At 36.4% G+C, this 15,064-nt stretch overlaps 1 protein-coding gene across 1 annotated transcript in view; it reads right to left on the bottom strand.

Annotated features, from left to right (window-relative positions):
* Nucleotides 1-15,064, bottom strand: part of LOC138692615 (LIM homeobox transcription factor 1-beta) — a 151,967-nt gene that overhangs the window by 94,356 nt on the left and 42,547 nt on the right. Inside the window, exon 2 of the mRNA XM_069815638.1 lies at nucleotides 1,040-1,236. Within this exon, the coding sequence (XP_069671739.1) occupies nucleotides 1,040-1,233 (194 nt within the window). The 5' untranslated portion in view covers nucleotides 1,234-1,236. The remainder of the gene's footprint in view (nucleotides 1-1,039; nucleotides 1,237-15,064) is intronic.

Below are 15,064 nucleotides of genomic sequence, written 5' to 3'. Positions count from 1 at the left end.
GATGTAGACTATTATATTGTTTGTATTTAATCTCATTGCCATTTTCTATCATTCATTCTCATCATCATTTGTTGTTTTGTTCTGTTTTGTATCGTGCTAAACTGTAATTGGCCTTGTGCTGTTGTTTTTTGCACGTTAATATTCTAAATAAATAAATAAATAAATAAATAAATAAATAAATAAATTATTACGTCGCATGGCCTATACCAAAACTTCAGTTCATATTTCATCAGTTTGATTCAGAGTGAGGTTTTCTTCTACAACACTTTTTCAAAATATAATTGTTTTTAAAACTCTTCCGTGTTCTGGCAGTATTCATAGTAGCTTCAGTTACTATCAATGTACAGTAATTTACTGTCAGTGAATCCGCATTCAGTTCTCGGCAGCAAAATTGATAATCAACTTCCTTGCTCAGAAATTGTGCGCATGTCTTGATCAAAGCATTGCACTAAGTGAATCCAAAAAATTTTTACAGGAACGAGGTCGCAGAGTCCATTGTAGTTGCTGATTTATTAATTATTTTATAGACTATATTAAATTACCTACTAAATTTTAGGGGTTGATTGGTTGATTGTTTGGTTGATTGATTGATTGATTCATTCATTCATTGATGACGAAATGGAAGTTTTGAGCACTTATTTTTCAGACTAGAGCACGAAAATGCATTAAATTATGTATTAAAATTGAACAAATAAACTCTCTACATTTAGTCTAGCAACTTGTAACACGGTTGTCTATATAATAGTATAAAATAATATATTGAGCTCAAGGCACGATGGGGACGATATTGATTGAAATAATATTGAAGAATGTAGATAGTTTTGCAGTCAGCGCGATTGTTTCTATCAGAAAACTTGCTGGTGGTACTTCTTGTTGACTTGCCACGTTATGGACTTCTTCTTCAGCTCAGTGCATTTTCTTCTACATTGAACATGATTGAAAATTTCCTGCTAGCGCCCATCCGAAATAGATCTCTATGATCTTAAGTAAATGGAACTTCAGTGTAGCACATTTATGCCAGGGAGTAGTCTCTACCTACCTGTCGTAGTCCAGACGGCAGTAGAGCTTGGAGTCGCGCGTGAAGCAGGTGTGGGCGAGCCGCGCGCCGCACACGCAGCACTGCAGGCAGCGCTCGTGGTAGGACACGTCAACCACGCGCATGATGTAGCGGTCGCAGATGGGGCGGCAGCACACGCCGCACAACGCCACTGCTACCTTCCGCTCCTCCGCCATCACCTGACGAGACAGTAATAATAATAATAATAATAATAATAATAATAATAATAATAATAATAATAATAATAATAACACAGGGTGATTCACGAGGAAAGGGCAAACATTTAGGATACGATATTTTTATTTTATTTTATTGGGTAATTTCGACGCTGTATCAACATCTAGGTTTTCATTTTGTATGATTCTCCGATAAGCAAGTTGTAATATAATAATATTAAATTGGGATAACCGTCTATACTTATCTAGTTTATATTGGATTTAAACATTAACGTTTTCGGCACTTATGTGCCATTTTAAAATGTATGGAATTGCCTTATTACATGATCAAATAGATACACATTATGTGTGTGAAATATATACACTGTATTGCACGTATTAAAATGTTAAAATTCTGTTTGTTATTTTAATACGTGCAATAAAGAGCAACTTAAAAACATTTTAAAAAATTATAGGAACTACATGTGAAAACAACTTCAAGATAACCATATTGTTACATAAAACAAGGGACTTTTATTATAGATATAGCAATTAGTATAGATTTTAATTATTAGTTAACAAGTAAGTGTTTTAATTTATATATATTATTTCGCAAACGATGGCAGATCATCAAAGGTACATACTATATATTTCATACTATATATATAAGTGCCGAAAACGTTAATGTTTAAATCCAGTATAAACTAGATAAGTATAGACGGTTATCGCAATTTAATATTATTATATAACATCTAGGTTATTTAGCGTCTGAATGAAATGAAGGTGATAGTGCCGGTAAAATGAATCCGGGGTCCAGCACCGAAAGTTACCCAGCATTTGCTCGTATTGGGTTGAGGGAAAACCCCGGAAAAAACCTCAACCAGGTAACTTGCCCCGACCGGGATTCGAACCCGGGCCACCTAATTTCGCTGCCAGATGCGCTGATCGTTACTCCACAGGTGTGAACCGGATACGATATCTTAGGCCATTTTGAGTGAAAAAGTTCATATGAACATAGGTCCGTTTTCGGACGATGGCGGAGCTAGATGCATTTTTTTTGGTAAAACGTCTCGCCCCAATGTGAATCAGACGTTACCATATGCTGCTGACGTGAGATAAGGTCGCCCACCGATCGCAATGAATGACGTAACATTGGAATCTGCATTGTGAACGATGTAGATAAGAGAAAGAAACCGGGTGGTGGGGCATTACAATGTCCAATCGCCTGATCTTGTCTGATGTAATGACACAGAACCTGCAGATAACACAAATAGCCTACACTATCATCAATTCACAGCAGTTCAGTCAACTACCTCAGTACAGTAGTTACACAGGTTCAGTTATCGGAAGTGTTAAGTTGTGTTTTTCAAGATGCCTTATAAATTTTCGACTACAGAATACGCCGATATTGTGTATGTTTATGGTTTGTGCGATGGAAGTTCCTTGCGTGCCGTCGCTGAATATGAACGACCCTTTCCGAACAGAAGGGTACCATATCGAAGAGTACTTACTGTCTATGCGGTTGGATGAAAAACTTGGTATAGGAAAGGAAGGGAGAAACGAGAGAGGCGCTAATCGGCCGTATTTTGGATGCGGCATAAAGAACAGTTACGTGCAACTCTACCGCGCGATGAGCGCGATTCACGCCCGAGCGCAACAGTGCATTGAGCAGAAGGAGGTAGCTTTAAAAATGTGCGAAAACATCGACCTCGACGTCTAGAATATTAGGTATGTATGCATACGTGAATATAAACTTTAAATTTGTCCGTTATCTGTCTCTAAATGCGGTTAGTAAAATGGAATCTTAGAAGATTTTGTGAAATCAAAGAGCCATATCTCCGTAACAGTTCGAAAACGGACCTATATTCATATCAACTTTATGCTCGACCATGCCGAAATGTAGTAATTATACACCTGGTAACAGCTCTTTAATGGACCTCATTAAAGTATAACTATTCATTAAAGTTCTGGTGTTCCACCAATCAGAAAATACCATTGTAGCAATATGAAAGCGCAAGTATCGATTATTCTTGGATATGCAATCAAAAGACAACAATAAATCAATAAATTACCTAATTCAATTTTAAGGTTATATCAAGATTTATGTGTATTTTATTCTCTAGATCATATCAAGGTCAATGTCGACATTTGTTTCTCGGAAAAAAAAATCAATACTTTCGCGTCTGCGCATATCTCACAATTTACGAGGTATTGCACAAGGTCAGTTCGGCTCCTCAGTCAGATAAAATTAACATGAATACTTATAATAATTTCAAGTTAGAAATATGGTAGAGCATAAAAAGTCGTATGAAACTTGACTTGCGCTCGTTTCATAAACATACTCGCGTCTTAATTACTACCATTATAGGCTCGTTGCATAATGTACTATTTTGACTCAGAATGACTTCAGATTTCACATCCTAAATTTTTTACCTTACCTCGTGAATCACCATGTATAGAAGGCAATAATAGTAATAAGAGATAAATATTGGAATTGTAACAGTAATAATAATAAAGCCTTAAGTAAGTAATAATATTTATTTATTTGTTTACTCATTTATTTATTTATTTATTTAATGTGCTGTACAACAGACAGGGGCCAATAACAGTTCAGCACAAGCCAATTCATTACAAAAACATTAACAATAATATAAATTACAATAAAAGTACATTGGAATAATAAATTTAAAATAATGACAAAAATGATAATTGAAAATGAAAGGATGAAATCATAGTTGAGTTTAAAAGAAGTACTTATAAGTTAGGTCACTTTTGCTTATAGTAGGCGTTATTACAGCGTAGTTTTTATTTATAGACCTTGGTTTATTGCATTTATAATTAGAATTAAATTTACGTTTATTTTATTCTTTTTATTGCTGTAATTACTGTAAATTTTATTAATATAATTATTGTAATGTTATTATTGTACATTATATGTCACTTCCACCGGGTGTATACCCAATTGTAGTGTTAATAAATACATACTCTTAACGGCTAAAAGAATGGGCCGACTCTTGATCGATAGAAATACTAAGTTCTATCGCGCGGTTCACTAGTATAAACGCAATGCAAGGCTGTGGTGTCTATTCATTGAAAGTCATCCGTCTACAATGTAATCACCATTACGAGTTGTGTGTGGCCCAGTGGTAAGGTATCAGACTTCCGTACCAGAGGTTGGAAGTTTGCTGCCGGTAGGGTAAAATTATTATTATTATTTTTTGTTTTAGTTTGTAATTAATTTACTAGTTTAAATATGAAATGGCATTTGTTCATAAACTTCGTTATGCCTGCCTTGTAAAAATATTATTGCCCATCACCTGTGGGCTGTTAAGAGGCGAGACCTGGTCTGTATAAACAAAAAATACTTGTTTCATTCCTAAAAACTCGGACGCATATCAAACATAAATAAATAATAATTAAATAAACAAAAAAGCAATTTTTTTAATATACTAACAAAAAAGGCCTGTTGTAGGGACTAGTATCTCGTCCACAATCCACCTGCGTCAACAATTCGCCTCATTCTGCGTGGCATGGAGTCCACAAGATTAAGGAATAGGTCTAAATTCATGGCCACCTCCTCCCACGCATCTAGAACTCCGTCCCACAATTCGTTAGCTGTCAGCACGAGTGGTTGTTTTGCCCAATTTGAGCGTAGGATCCGTTTGACTGTAGCCCACAAATTTTCAATCGGACTCATATCTGGTGATTTTGGAGGCCACTTGACCAGGTCAACATCAGGCCTTCTCGTAAACTATTTTGAATCCAGTTGGCACTGTGTACCGAGTGATTATTCTGCTGGAAGAAAAGTGTTCCTTCTGGATATCGTTCTCGGGCGGAACGGATGACTACATTTTCCAAAATGTGTTCGTAGACTTCTGCCGTAAACCGACCGTGAATGCGTTATAGAAGTCCTACCCCATCGCATGACATCCACCCCCAACACGCGACGCTCAAATCGATATCCGTTCTTAAATTCCTTTATCTCTTTATATAAATCTCGAATGGTTTTATCCATATTCTTACCATTTGTTTCTACCTCATCCAGTTTTTCCTTCAAGTAATCTCTCTTTTTATTCCTAAGTGTACGACTTGCTTCCCGTCTTTCACTGAAATAATTAACTCTATTCGCCTCAACTGGATCCTGTAAGAATTTCAATGTTGCCTGATTCCTTCTTTCTACTACCTTGCAACAATCTTCATCAAACCACGGCTTATTTTCTTTAGTTTCATAATAAAACCTATGCTCTGCTTAGCTGCGATTTTGATACTGTCTCTCATATTTTCCCACACGCTATTAACATCTAACTCTTTTTGAACTTCGTCAGAGCTTTCTAAAGTGGCAAACCTATTTGAAATTTCGACCTGATAATGTTGCTTGGTTTCCTCGTCCTTTAATTTCAGAATATTGAATTTACTAATGTTAACTTGTTGCTCTACTCGCTTGGCTACTGATAATCTTTCTCTTAATTCTCCAATTACTAGAATTACAGTCTGCCCCCCTGAAAGTTCCAATGTCTACTATACTAGTATGTCTTCGTTTATCTATCAAGATGTGATCTATTTCGTTGTGTGTCAATCCATCTGAGAAGTCCAAGTAAGCTATATTTATGTATATCCTTATGGGGAAATGTTGTACTTTTGACAATTAAATTTTTTGATGTCGCAAAGTTGACTAACCTAACTTCATTGCCATTACGAGTTACGTATAGGCTCTCTTTTCCAATAATAGGTTTAAAAATATCCTCCCGTCCTACTTTAGCGTTGAAATCCCCCAATAAAATTTTCATGTGATATCTAGATAACTGATCATTAGTGTGTTCCAATTCCTCATAGAAGCTATCCTTTATATGGTCGTCTTTCTCTTCTATAGGAGCGTGAGCATTTATAACTATGATATCGCACCATCTACCCTTAAGTACTAAATACGATAACCTGTCACTGATAAATTCAATCTTTTTTACTGCTCATTTTATTCTTTTATGAACAAAGAATCCTGTTCCTAATTGGTGATATTGTTTCCTTCCCCATAATGCAACAAGTAATCGCCTATTTGTGATATGCCGTTCCCATCTAACCTAACCTCTTGTACTCCCACGAAGTCTATTCTATATCTAGCTAGTTCTCTCAAAACCTTATTCCTTTGCTGTGGTCGTGCCAGAGAATCAGTCCCATTCCGAGGCTTATTGTAAGGTTTCGTAACAAGCTATTTTTTTTACGATGATGGGTTGTTAGCCCTTCGCCCGACCCCTAAGCTGAAGAACCACCTTTTATCGGCTGTCCACGACTGCTTATTCAATATATTCGCAGCTACCCTCCATGTTAGTACCTCCTAATTGGTACACCGCATTCAGTATGATGTCCTCAAGTGTAAGGCGAATGTGAGGTAACTCCTTGGCGAACCCTCGGTCTCCCCTCACTGTCACTAACTCCATCTAACACAACGTTAAATAACTTATCGTGTACATTCCTGGCATTCAAAATAATGGCGTCAGTCTTTTGCATGGTCTCCAGGAAACTTGCCAACTTTCTGAGCTGTATGTCGGGACAACAGCAAACCAGGAGATCCGAAATGAAACAGAGCGCGGGAGTGGGGGAGAAGTATTGGTAAAGTTCACAGGGACTTTGAGCTGCCCTCCTCCAAAGTGAAGTCTTCGGTTCCCGCCGTCAGATGTAGCCACCGTCAAAGCCTTTGAATCCTGTCCACGAGTTGCCTGCTACAGGCTGTGCACGGATTTTTGTGGATACTTTCACTTCGCGGCTTTGAACGGAATTAACCCTGAGCTCTACTGTTTGAGGGCAGAGAGTAGGCTTACTGGTTCTGGAACTGTACTGTTTCAATTAATTCGTGTAAAAATAAGCAGTGAAATATGAATTACAAACACTTAGATATTAAACGATAGGCCTGTATTGTGTAGTATGTGCAGTTCTGGATAGTGGCCTCTTCCACTATGTCTTCTTGGACGTCCTACTCGTCTCGTGAGCACTGTTAGCTTTACTTTTTCCTCCTTAATATCTATTAATTTTCTACAATTCAACTAAACAAATGGAGGCTTTATTAACCTGTCATTTCTAAAGTTATTAGATTTGTTCGCATTCTACATGTGCCTGCGCTCCTACAACGTAATGTTTGTTTCCGTCCTTTGATTGTTTAGAAACTTTTGAAACTTTATCAACGGATTTTCGTAACGGAATGTATAATTAGTTACCAGTATTCTGGCACTGTTAATTCTTGATTTCATTCAACTACATAGGGCTATACAGTTCGTTTGTGTGTGTCTTCTCTTGAAGATTACTTCAAATCTGGATGATAAATAATGAAGGAAAGTTCTGAATGTGTATCTGGTACATGGCTTCCTTTCAACCCTCAGCTCAGTTCTAATAAAGATTTATTTTAATATTGCCGGAAAAATTTCGTCGGAATACCAAGATTACAATCATTATATAAGATTTATCGTGATGGGCAGCATTTGATACTTCATTCAACGAAAATGAACGCAACAACTTGATAATTTGATAAAATAAAAAAATGCTACGTGTGAAACAAACACAGTGTGTAAACTTTTGCAAGTTGCTATGGTGAAAATATTGCTCAGAGAGGCAGGCATTCATTTCTTCCAAGCATTTATATTTCCCATTGTATTTTGAAATAATCGTTATAAAACGCTTCACTTTTAAGCGCAATGAATTTATAAGTTTGCATATTATATGTATCACATGCGGAGACTAAGAGGTTCCGAAATCCATCCGGAGGTAATAGACGGCCGGAGATCGAGAACGCATGAAAACTCGAGCTGTCTGCTTCCCGTGCCTCTGTACTGCACGTGGACATCTGTGCCTCTTTATAAAATGTGAATTCTTTCATCCCTACTTGCCAGTTATTTCAACACGTTTTGAATTTATAATTGCCCTATAAGGGTAAAAGCGTCCCGTAACGCCATGCGGCTCCCTTGGCCTGGTCAGCACCACGCTTCGGCCGCCTTTATTCCGAAAAGGTACAGTACTCGAATCCTCGACATAGCGTGAAGCTGAGACTTTCCACTACGACTCCATAATTATGTATTGAGAGTTTTAAGGTTAGTTGTACAGTTTAATTCACTTTTTTTATTAATTGCTTTGGTGGCAGTGACTAAATTTCTCCCGAATGTAGTCATTGTGTTCATGCTTTATAGAAATGCATGTTCAGGAAGGTCGTAATAATTAAGGAGCGGATTCCTATGTAATTAAATATCATTTTTGCGTGTGACAAAACACAATTAACAAAGTTAAAAATTCCGAACATGAAGTTTCAAGTTTAAAACCCGAATTTTATTTCACATAAAACACATATTTACACAAAAAAATTATGTAAATACATATTTTCAGGAAATCTATTATAAACACATAAATCTTTGAGTTTTTTTTTTTACTTAAATAATTTTTTTGCTACAAATTTCAAATATTTTAAAACTAAATCAATTATGTCACTCAGAAGTACGTTATGTTTTTAAGAATTCTCGGTTGCTTCGTGTTTCTAAGCGCTGTGTGGTGTATCCGTGATCCATTTTCGTAATAGTATCGCCTCAAGATCTGAGAACTGCTAGGCAGCATATCAGTGTTATTATTAGAGAATAAATTAACATGGACAAGGAGGAGAGATCTTGCAACACATAATTAGGAATGTTTGTTGTAGCTGAAGATGATTTCATTCCCGCTTTGTTTGTGAAACACAACAGATAAGAGCTTGGGTATGAACATTATTTAATTTAAACAAATCTCTCGCCTCTCACTCATGCCTATCAAGTAAGGCAATACGTCTTCTTGTGATTCCCTGTTATCGGGCTTCGTCAATCGATATCCTTCAAGATATACTGAAAGATGGTTGTTTAAAAACGATTTGGCTTTCCTATTAGCAAATCTAAGCTTTTTGTGTGACACCACAAAAAAACTCGAAACATCCAAAAACCTGTTGTCTGAAACAAGGAGGTGCGTGCCGTGGAAATTAAACTAGACTAGCTACCAGGTTCAGAAGTACAAGTACTAAGGGACAAATTCCAGAATGTGTTTGGGAAAAACAGTGGATATAAAAAAATGTGTAAAGTTGCTGAAGTATTGGAGGGTGTGCCTGTAGGTGAAATTGACGGTGTTTGTGTTTGTGACATTCCTCTCTTTAAATATGCACGCCTGATATGTGATGTGGAAAGATCGTTTTCACAGTATAAGTCGTCGTTCAGAGATAATCGGCATGCATTTGTGATGGAGAATTTGGAGATGACCTTTGTTGTTCACTGCAATTCTCGGCCAACTACTAGCACTCAAGTGTGGTTGGTGAGTACCTAGTAACATTTTTTTTTCCATACTAAGTAAGATATTTTTGTCATATTTAAAAGAAATATATATTTTTTTATTTTTAGCAAATATTTTCATACTTTTTACCACATAAAAAAATTAATATATTTAAATTTTCTAGCACATAAAAATCCGCTCCCTAGTAATAATTTCTTGTACATGACTCTTCTCGTCGCCTGTCAAATTATGAACGCCAACAACTCTGAACTGAGCAGCTATTGCTGACTCCTCTTCACCTTCAGACGTACGTAAGCAGATTTTAACTCACTACCTCGTTGCCTGCTGTAAAGATCGTTTAGAGCCAACCGTGGACTGTGGGCCTCACTCGCACACCCTTCTCACCCTCACCGCTTGATATTCGTTGAACTTCCAATGATGGGCTGACTTTGTAATCCTTTTGGTGCTTGCTGTAACCCGGGCACTATTTGCATATTCCGATCGCTCGTTCCTCCCCTGATACGGTCCCCCTTGTATCCGAGGGTAAGTTGCCCCGAATAACTTCTCCTTTCATCTTGATGCAACTGAATCCTCAATTTTCTCTGCACTGCACGATCCAGCATTAGATGCGTTTTCACGCGTTGCAACATTATCCCATACCAGATCCTACTCAGATTCACAGTACGCACCAAGAATCGAACAGTTGACACCTGTCGTTTGTGATTACGTGTTTGCAGACTACTGCCGAGAGTTCAAAATTTGTTACTATAGAAAGAATTATTGGATAACGTCACAAATCAATTCCGTAAAATCACGAATTTAGTGAAAAGTTTTCAGAAGTACTAACATGGAATTCTCCCGTTGCTAGTGAGATTTAAAAAGTCACAAGATGTAGTGCTGAGAAGGGCATTCTGCTCTTGAGCTGTGGCAAAGAATAGCAAGCCACTAGTGTCAAGGAGCAAGATATAAAATAAAATTTAACAGATCCATAAATGAGACAATTGAATTATCAGCTTGGTAAACAGTGATAATAATTATAATAATAATAATAATAATAATAATAATAATAATAATAATAATAATAATAATAATAACGATAACAATAGCCTAATAATAATAACAATAACGATAACAATAATAATTCTCGACACTTACCTGGGGTCCTTTCTTACCCCACGCCACGTTTTATTGTTAATATCTACATCCATATACTCCAAAATGTTCCAGTAACCTAGATATGCTATCCTTGGTTGTTTTAGTTTCCTTTACAATTACAATTATTATTTCATAATTATATATTGATTATTTTTCATGTTGATTGCTTGGGTTCGTGGAGGGCTCCAGCTGTAGAAGACGTCTTTATTATTCAGTTAGAATTATTTTGCAGTGACAGTGTTTTGTTGTAAACAGAGTGAACATGTACTTTGAAAAGTGAATAAATGAAACAAATACAGCATAAACTTCCATGTAGGCGTAGGCTATGGGTAAAAGGTTGTAGGTTCAAGAGTAATTATTTATATTTGTAAAATTAGGTTCTTGTTCTTTCTACCGCAGCAGGTGATGACAATAAATAATTAATACTTGATGCAATAACAATTTCCTTCTTGTGTTTATTTCAATAAAATGAAAATGTTCTCTGACAAAAAAAAAATAAAAACACAGATACAGAATAAATATTCTTTCATTAAACTAATTTAATGAATTCATTATTTAAACATAGTGAGTAACTCTGGGTGCAATAAAAACTTTGAATTTGCTTATGTATAAAAATGCATTAAGCTATAAAATATAATTATTTGCAACAAATATTCTTGGAGTCAAAAAAGATCTCAGATAAGTAGCATGAAATTCTATAGCAGTTAAGTTGCGAGGGATAATAATAATAATAATAATAATAATAATAATAATAATAATAATAATAATAGTAATAAAACAACAGTGAGGATCGGATAAATGATAAAAACAAATAAAATACGTAATCCAACATACCAGTTGGACATATCGCACTTGATAGCTGTTGATACTTCCACAGCTGCAGGAATTACTTCATCGGAGGTTTCGACATTTTTTTAAGGATCCAGACTTCGACCAGCGACCCATTGAAATATAATCGACGATATTTTCTTAATCACAGTGTAGGCGTTAAGGTGTTTCGTCCTCAAAACTAAAGATTTCAAGGTTATATTAATGTAATCGTTTACAATAAAATGCTTAACTTGAAAAGTACTTATAAATACGAGCAAACAGCACTGCATTCGTCTGCACCGAACAATGAAGAAACACGACAGTTGTGGCTAACGGCGTTAGTGTGTCGAGCTTCGCCGACGTTCTCGATGTTTTCCGTGCTGACGGGGAAGATTGCTGGATCAAAATAGGTTTAGACATTCGCTAGCCCGCGCTACGAGCGTGCTAAACTAGCCCCGGCTATCGATTGGTTAGTTGTACGGGATTCATATCATATCATATTGCTAACACTGGTTTATGAATACGAAAAACGTTAGTTCGCTGATCATCCACCGGAAGCCCGCGCTAAGAATGTCTATGAATACGGCCCATGATTTACTATTATGTGTCATTTCAGAACTGGTTAATTTGGCCCACATGGCGAGATGTCCTCTTCTGGAGACAAAAGGAACCGCTTTGTAAATACTTAAGAACTCTACTTCGAAACTACAAGCTGCCTCGGTTTAGTTATTTGAAACTATGAGATGTTTTCCTCAAGATAGCCTCATTCAATACAACTGTATTATATATTTTGTTAACTAAAGACACAAAATATATCCTGCCTACTTAGATAAATCTGACAAATGTGATAACTCATTATCACCCATATTAAACAATGGACAATGTCATCTCCCTTTCTAAAATTGGAAGAGCACCTGCTGGTGTTCCGCTGTCACGTGATTGCAAATGCTCACCGACATCAAGGACGGGACATAAGGTCGATGACATTTCGCAACCATAATTGAATTTTGAGGGAGACACATGAATTAAATAAATGAAATGATAAAGACGTAGGATCTCAAAGTTGAAATTCAAACTCTTCTTCCATGATTTATTATTTTTTGTAACTTAGAGCTTAGAAAGATTTTCGTCGAAACTTTCTATTCCTGTTTGGCACGCGACAACTCATTATTATGCTGCTTAAGACATTTGACGCGATGAGTGACGTCAGTGTCGGTTGTAAGTAGCGAAGATTTATTTTTGTCCCCTACTCTGAATCAATTAATCACGCTCGGTGTAATCCCCTCCTGAATATCCGATTACGCGGCTCTGTGGAGAGGGGGGAGGTCGCAGCTTGTTCATATAAAACACAAGAACGACTATATCAGGCGCTGAGCTTAAAACTCAATTCAGTTCCTGACTGCCCAACAACAGAAATGAGTCCCGAACTTGGCGAACAACAAGATAACTGACTGCAAGGCATGGCCGCATTTTCTTCTCTTTATTCTCTTTCCTTTTCATTCTCACCATTAATGTACTATAATATAACATAACAAAATATAATATGTTAATATAATATAATGTGATATGAGTGATATATGATATAATTCAATTTTATTAGGCCATTAATAGGCGTCGTCGCAAATACATTAAAAACATAAAATACAATTGAAAAACACACATATAATTGATACAGTAAAATTTGATTAAAAACAATGAAAACATGAAATATTTTGAAACTCTAAAAATTAACGAAACCACTTCACACTTAATGTATTACTTAATGAATGAATCCACGCGGGTCGGAGTGAGTCTGGTCGCAGAAGTGCCCGCCTAAGTGTTATGTTGCTCGGGAGTCGGCTCGAGTTCCAAAGCCGTCGTCAACAAATTGAACGCCCGGGAATCGAGTTCTCGCTAACTGTACTTTAATATGACATGATGTTACATGATATGATATGATATGATATGATATGATATGATATGATATGATATGATATGATATGATGTGATATGATATGATATGATATGATATGATATGATATGATATGATATGATATGATATGATATGATATGATATGATATGATATATGACATGACATGACATGACATGACATGACATGACATGACATGACATGACATGACATGACATGACATGACATGACATGACATGACATGACATGACATGACATGACATGACATGACATGATATGATATGATATGATACCTAAAACAATGTATGTAGACTATCAGGCTTAATATTAGTCTATGTTACAGGTAATATAATTAAATCGCTGCCTATTTTCTAGATTTCGCACTTGTGTCTATTATGAATTTCCGCAGTGCCTGGGAAAAGTGACACAAGTCAGTCTCCACAAACCTTTTTTGATAATTTATTGACAACTTACGGAACATCTGCTCGCTTGGAAATAGAGACATAAGTATTTCTCCCATTACAATAATTCATACAGAAAAAGTCAAAGTGGCATAAACCAGTATAAGTTAATAAATAATCAAAAAAGGTTTGTGGAAACTGACTTATGTCACTTTTCCCAGGCACTGCAGATTTGTTTTTAGTACTCGTAATTACTAAAACTTGTAAGAACTTTCATTAAATGACGATAAGAATGTTCCATAGTATCGAATTAAAATACGTAAGCAGCTTTTAAATCATCAATTGTGGGAAAAGATACCAAAAAATGTGCGGAAAGTGAACGAGTGGTAAAATATTGTAGCTAGAACTTGAAAGAAATGCAATACAAAGCCTAGAAATGACGAGAACGCGTTTCAGAACTGAAAAGGAAAAGACAGAGTTGAAGCAGAATGGAAAGATTTGTGTAGACATTATATTAAACGCAGAATCTTGAAAAGTGTGGAATCAGAGAAAACGTACACAATGCAGACGATAATGGAACACTCTAAATAATTTATCATAATTAAAATTGGAAATGTTTCTTTTGCGTTTCATTCGCTTGTAGCTTTACTTCTAAAAAGTGTTCAAGCTTACCTACGATAGTCAAATAAATCCTGCATGCTTACGATAGGATAAAATAACGCATTTGGGAAGTCTGCACACTACCACGGAATGTTATATTGGATGGTTCAATAGGCGTCCTTCAATACAATCTAATACTTGTAATAATTTTTGTTGTACTTTGCTAAGTAATGCGGTAGAATAATAAAATAATGGATATTTTGTGGCGACATTTTTGTGCGGTCAGCTCGAAAACAATTCTTGTAGTTGCAATACTCGCTATCCACGAAGAGGTGATGCAATTTGTACCTATACACACGTCTGTCTCAAGTACGGATGCATGGACGCATTTCCAATCAACCTCTTCCAGAGCATAATCATGATCTCTTCAGCTCCTTCCCGTATTCCCCGCCTTCTCTCCATTGCTTCCCCGCAACCTGTTCTTGATTTCTTTGTCCTTGTGGTTTTGCTGTTTTTTCATCCAGCTATGCTTAATCCTTTCCCACTGCTTGCTTTAACTCACAAGCTCAAATTTGATATAAATTCTGAAGTGTCTAGTTATTAAATATACTTATGATGGGGAATCGCTCTTGACGGGATCTCTGGCAGAGGTCGCGACCGCAGCTACCTAACCTCGCGTTTCCAAGTGGCGAAGGAAGAACTGGCCCCAGCGGA

This window comes from Periplaneta americana, chromosome 17 (genome assembly GCF_040183065.1).
Source record: "Periplaneta americana isolate PAMFEO1 chromosome 17, P.americana_PAMFEO1_priV1, whole genome shotgun sequence".
NCBI classification, from domain to species: Eukaryota; Metazoa; Arthropoda; class Insecta; order Blattodea; family Blattidae; genus Periplaneta; species Periplaneta americana.
Note: the sequence above shows the minus strand (reverse complement) of the source record. Positions and strands in the feature narration are given on the sequence as shown.